A 6,518-nucleotide genomic window follows, 5' to 3' on the forward strand; every position below is an offset into this window, starting at 1 on the left:
CCGCAATTCAAGCCAAACATTCCAAAGATTCATGCACGACGTCCTGCGAGGCATAGATGGCTGTTTCTGTTACGTCGATGATCTTCTGCTGTCCTCTGAAAATGAAGAAGAGCACAAAACACTGCTGCGGCAAGTCCTAGAACGCCTAGATAGATACGGCGTAACTCTCAATGTCGATAAATGCGAGTTCGGACGAAGAAAAATCAACTTCCTCGGCTATGAAGTATCACCCGACGGCATCAGTCCCACTCAAGAGCGCATCGAAGCAATATCGAATTACCCAAAGCCGAAGACAGTCTGCGAGCTGAGAAGATTTCTAGGCATGTTAAATTTTTACCGTGACTGCCTACCACATCAAGCGGAACTCCAGTCTCAACTCAACAAGTATCTGCACAACTCCAAGAAAAATGACAAGACTCCTATCGAATGGAACCCCGAGTCAGATGAAGCTTTCAAGAAATGCCGCCAAAGCATATTGGAAGCTACTACGCTATCGTATCCCGTTCACGGCGCTCCTCTATGTATCATGAGTGACGCATCAGACCACAGCGTGGGAGGATTAGTTCAACAAAAGGTTCATAATGTTTGGAAACCTCTGGCATTTTTCTCGAAGGCCCTGAGTCCGACGCAACGCCGCTACAGTGTGTATGATCGCGAACTCCTAGAGATTTACACAGTTGTAAAGCACTTCAGACGACTTATAGAAGGTGTTCTTTGTAATAAGGTTGATATTTGTATGTAGGGATTTTTCTTAGAGATAGACGTGTGGACTGTTTGAAGATTTATTTGCGACTGATTTTGACACATACATGCATACATTAATACGATCACTCACACATGCTTAAAACGCATCCAACATAACGCCCACCAAAAGGGCATCGACCTTTTATTAAACTACATAGGTATAGATACTCATCTACAAAATTGTACATAGTATTTACTATAACAAATTGTATGATAAACTACATTATTGCATGCAATTGCATTGACAAACTATAACACTATGTATAGTAAGGAAAAGCAAGTATGAGAGAGTATTATATAACACATGTCCGCAATTAAGGTAAAATTCAATTACTCAATTACTAGAAGTTATGCAATTATCTAAGTACTTAGTTACAGAAACAAAGTAGATTTGAAACATAGTTACATGCAAAATTAATTTACATTGGAGTATTAATTAAATTAAGATTCTGTATCAACGGGCATAAGACACAATTTAGTAATAGTTCTTTTAATGATTGAGTCACCACTTTTAACACTGTATACACGGGTTAAGTTGTCAGCGCCCGGGTGTTTATCTACTATGCGTCCAAGCTGCCATTTCCCAGGTGGTAAGTGGTCGTTTTTGATCACGACTATTTGACCAGTCTCTAGCTCTTCTCGTCTCTTAAGCCATTTGGGACGCTGTTATAGCCGGCATAAATATTCTTGCAGCCACTGCCGCCAAAAGTCGTTGACTAATTTTTGAGTGTGGCGCCAACGGCTCAAACTGCTTATTTTGGCGTCCTTGAGAGATGGAGATGGGACATTAATCGGTGCTTCGGTAAGTAAGAAGTGGCCTGGCGTGAGCACGTCCATGCTGTCGATGTTCTTCTCGTCAATCGGACACAGAGGTCTACTGTTTAAAGAAGATTCAATCTGGCAGATTATCGTGCTCATTTCCTCATAGGTCAGGTGTGTGTTAAGGATTCGTTTCAGGTGGTACTTCATTGAACGGACACCAGCCTCCCATAATCCGCCGAACGTAGGGCTATAGGCAGGCACAAAATGCCATTGCGTGCCATTAAGGGCTAGTTTTTCTGCAATTTCACTGTCAAACTCAAGTTTTGCCTCTTGCCAATCGTCAGCGAGCTCTTTACTAGCACCAACGAAGTTACGGCCTTGATCACTCCAGATATGAGCACAGCGGCCCCGCCGTGCTACGAACCTTCGAAAAGAACCGATGAATGCTTCGGATGTTAGGTCACTCACCAATTCGAGGTGGATAGCCTTCGTGGCCATGCATATGAAGATTGCTATGTAGGCCTTACATGTTTTAGCACCTCGACCCTTAGACATCAAAATTTGGTAAGGTCCGGCAAAATCAACACCGCTATTTAGAAAAGGTTTAGCAGGTGTTACTCTTTGTTTTGGCAGATCTCCCATCAGCTGATCTCTAGTAGTAGCATTATGTCTTGCACATTTGAGGCATTTTCTGAGGTAAGTTGTTAGTAATCCCTTTACTCTTAAGATCCAGTACTTTGACCGTATATAATTCAGGGTCAGCTGATATCGCCCATGTAAGGTTCTTCGGTGGGCGTCGTGCATGATGAGGTATGTAAAGTGACATTTGCATAAAATTATAGGATGCTTTCGTTCTTCATCTACCTCAGAATGGCACAATCTACCGCCCACCCTGAGGATATCATTTTCGTCAAGGTAAGGGTTTAAAGTTCTTAATTTGCTCTTAGTGCTTATTCTTTTTCTTGTTTTTAAGCTTTCTATGTCTTCATTGAAATATTCTGCTTGCACAGCCTTTGTACATACTAGTAGTGCCTTCTCTAATTCTTGTGTTGTTATTGTCTTGTCCGTGTTTGTGTTTTTCTCTTTTAGGTACGTCAAGAATCTTCTGGCATAAACGATGGACTTCAGTAAATCAGGTAAAGTATCATAGTCTTCAAACTTCTCAGGTAAGGCTTTGTAAACTTCTGTATTTTCATCTCTATTTAGGTTAACCTGTATTGTTACTTTTTTCATTTCCAGGTCTGTCTCTTCTATTATTGGATGTTCTAATTGTATGTTCTTATGTTTCAGCCACTGCGGTCCATGCCACCAGAGGTCGCAGTTCTTCAGTTCACTTAACGCCATACCTCGTGATGAAATGTCAGCAGGGTTCTCCGTAGTTCGAACATGATACCATTGGTTTGGTATAATGTCTTGTATGGCAACCACTCTATTTCTTACGAATGTTTGCCATCTTGCAGGATCTCCATGCAGCCAGGATAACACAATTGTAGAGTCTGTCCACGCGTACATCTTACTGGTAGGTATTCGGATTGCTTCGCTTATTTGTTTCAGCAGTTTTGATAGTAGAACAGCTCCGCACAGTTCAAGTCTTGGGACGCTCATTGGCTTCACAGGTCCTATTCTTGTTTTGGCTGCTATTAGAGTCGTCTTGTACTCTCCATCTTGTGTTTTAGCGCGAAGATAAGCCACGGCGCCATAGGCATAATTAGAAGCATCGCAGAAGCCGTGTATAGTGACATCTTCCATCGAGTCCTGTGTCGTATTCATCCACCTATCTAGCTTTATATTCTTAATTTCCTCTAATCCATTTCGTAGACTTGGCCATTCTTCCTTTATTTCTTCGTTTACTTCATGGTCCCAGCCAACATGTGAGAGCCAAAGTTTCTGTATAATTCTCTTTGCAGGCAGTAACGCAGGAGATATCCAGCCCAATGGATCGAAAAGTCGCTGAATGTCAGCCAATATGTTTCGTTTCGTGATGACTTCAGGTGGATCTGCTAAGTTCAAAGTGTACTGGAAGATATCTTCGCCCATATTCCAGCACAGTCCCAGGGCCTTGATTGTACCTCCTAGCTCGATATCAATTTTGACATGCGTACTTCTCTCTGAAGGTTCAAATTCTTTTAGGAAGTCAGTGCTATTGGAAGCCCATTTTTGGAGTGCAAACCCTCCCTTCTTCAATATTTCAGTGATCTGCTTGGCAACATCTACAGCCTCTTGCACGGTGTCTGACCCGGTCATCAGGTCGTCCATGAAAAAATCTTCTTTTATGGTTTTCGATGCAAGCGGGTACTCCTTGCCTTCATCTTCTGCCACTTGTTGGAGCGTCTTGACAGCAAGATAAGGCGCAGAAGCAGTGCCAAAAGTCACGCGAAGCAGTCGGTAGTGTTTAACTGGATCGCTTGTATTTTTACGCCATAGTATCCTCTGGAAATCGGTATCCCTCGGGCTCATCAGAATCTGTAAGTACATCTTCTTTATGTCTGATATCATGGCTACACGTCGCATGCGCCATCTCATGACTAGATTTCGCATGTCTTCTTGTAAATGGGGACCGATTAGGAGCTCGTCGTTCAGGGATACGCCATTAGAGCCTTTAGAAGAAGCATTAAAGACTATTCTAGTCTTTGTAGTTTCTTTTTCTTCTTTAATCACAGCGTGATATGGTAGGTATACTGCTTCCTTGTTAACTTCTTCTTCAGGAACTTCTTCAATGTAGTTTAGTTTCATGTATTCTTCTATAGCTTTAACATACTCATTCTTCAGATTGGGATCCCTTTCGAATCTTTTTTCTTGTTGTTTCAGTCTCAGCATGGCGATGTCTCTTGTATGTCCTTTTGGAGATAGTGTTTCTTCTTTTTTGAATGGTAACGTTACTATGTATCTTCCTTCTTCGTTTCTTGTATGCGTCTCCTTGTAAATCATTTCACACCTTTCTTCTTCTTTCGTGAGACTCTTCTTTGTATCTGTAGTGTCTATCTCCCAAAATGCCTTTAACATGTCGTCTACGTCGACCTGATGATGCATCACAACTATGGTTTCTTGTAAAGTGTCTGCTGTGCCTTCTACGTCTCCGAATATTATCCAACCTAGGCTTGTTTCTTGAGCGCATGGAGTGCCAGGTGGACCTTTCTTAACCTTTCCTTCTAGTATTTGTGCATACACTTTTACACCAAGTAGCATGTCTACTCGCCCTGGCTGGTGGAACTTAGGATCAGCCAGAGTGAGTCCTTGTATGTGTGACCAGGCTTGTGGGTCATACTTTATCTTCCTTGATGGTAGTTGTGATGTGAGCTTTGAGGGCATTATATAAGCCTTGACATCTAGCTGGAAACTGTCATCTTGATTTGACAATATTTGAACATGTGCTGCGCTGTTGATCTTGATCTGGAGGTCGCCGACACCGGTAACAGTTCCTCTCACAGGTGACCTCTTGACTCGCAGAGCTTGTGCTGCGCGTTCGCTTAAAAAGCTTGACTCTGACCCTGGATCAATTAAACAACGAAGGGGAGTCACGTGACCTTCGTCGTCCCTAATGGATATCATTGCCGTCGCTAGCAGGCCTTTGGATTTCTTGCAGGCAAAGTTACACGAAATTTCCACCACTTCTACTTCTTCATCGTTCTGCGGGTCTTCTTCGTGGTGTGTAAGCTGACTGTGGTGAGCTTGAGTTTTCACTGACTCCTTATTCTGCTCTTGGTGTATCATGGTGTGATGCCTCTTTTTGCATATACGACATGAAAAGGAAAGACGACATCGTGATGCAGAATGTCCAGGAAGGAGACAGTTGAAACATAATTTAGTTTTCTTCACATAGTCAATTCTCTCCACAGGTGACATTTTCGTGAACTCTTGACAGTGACATAAAGTGTGTTCATCCCTACATAAAACACAGCTTTTCGATGGTGTTGTTACATGGTAAGACTTCTCCTTAATTGATTTTGCTTCTTTAGGTACGGTAGCCGTGACAGGGTTCTAACGTGCGAAACTTCGACTCGAGATATTTCCTTAAATCAGTCCACTTGGGCAACTGGTCAGCACTTAACCTGTAGGCATGTTCCTCCCAATCCTTATGAGTTTCGTTGTCGAGTCGGTTCACTACCAGGTATATTATGAACGGATCCCACTCGTTAATATTCACTTGAAGATTTTGTAGATCATTCAAACATTGCGTCGTAGTGTCCAGTAGATGTTTTATTTGAGTAGATGTTTGCGTAGTAGTCTTCTTTTGATTAAACAATCTCTTCAAAAGGGAGTTCACAATTAACCTCTTATTACCATACCTTTGCTTTAAAGTCTCCCAGGCTAACTCATAATTTTGTTCTGTAATCGTAACATGCTTCAATAAGGCAGCGGCTTCACCGGCGATACTTGACTTTAAATAGTGCAGTTTCTGTACCTTACTAAGACTCGTGTTGTTATGTACTAACGACGTAAACAAGTCGTGAAACGTCGGCCACTCTTCATAGTTATTAGAAAACACAGGTAAAACAATAGCAGGTAACTTGACATGTTGTTGCACAGCTTCGAACATCGTGATATCCAGCGAACTTGTTCCTTGAACATGTGTGGGAGCGGCAACAGCGAGCGCGTCCTTGATATCACCTTGTAAACATAGGTATAACTCCTCCACGACGTAATAATCTTCCTTAAGAAAGTACTGCATCTCGCCGCGCTCCTGCATTGTAGTATTCTGTACCAGCTGTTTATGCGCCGATGTAAATGTTTTCCAATAAGCGTCGATACACTGTGCTCGAGATTCTAAGTAGCCTTTAGTTAAACGTTGTTTGGGACATTTCTTCAAATTAGTTTCAGTTTTCTTCAATAATAATGCTGTATCCTCCAAAACTCGAATTAACTGTTCGTTAGTACTCATATTGCAGTATTTACTTGTTCATTCACGTAAACAACACGATAACACAACTTGATAATCTTCACTTTATTTAATTTGTCATAATTTCCTTATAACTTGCAACTGCAGATAGCAACTATAGGCTCAGGAATGCGGT

General features: G+C 41.9%; 1 protein-coding gene across 1 annotated transcript; it reads right to left on the minus strand.

Moving 5' to 3' along the window:
* Nucleotides 1-1,410: 1,410 nt before the first annotated feature.
* On the minus strand, nucleotides 1,411-5,475 carry LOC134658642 (uncharacterized). The gene has a single exon (XM_063514294.1). The coding sequence runs from the start codon at nucleotides 5,347-5,349 to the stop codon at nucleotides 1,411-1,413; it is 3,939 nt and encodes a 1,312-aa protein (XP_063370364.1). The 5' UTR covers nucleotides 5,350-5,475.
* Nucleotides 5,476-6,518: the final 1,043 nt, after the last annotated feature.

The sequence above is a fragment of the Cydia amplana genome, chromosome 23 (assembly GCF_948474715.1).
Source record: "Cydia amplana chromosome 23, ilCydAmpl1.1, whole genome shotgun sequence".
In the NCBI taxonomy this organism is placed as follows: Eukaryota; Metazoa; Arthropoda; class Insecta; order Lepidoptera; family Tortricidae; genus Cydia; species Cydia amplana.

Excerpts from the sequence above, each read along its gene's own strand:
- LOC134658642 (XM_063514294.1), bottom strand. The coding sequence starts at position 5,349 with ATGTCACCTGTGGAGAGAATTGACTATGTGAAGAAAACTAAATTATGT.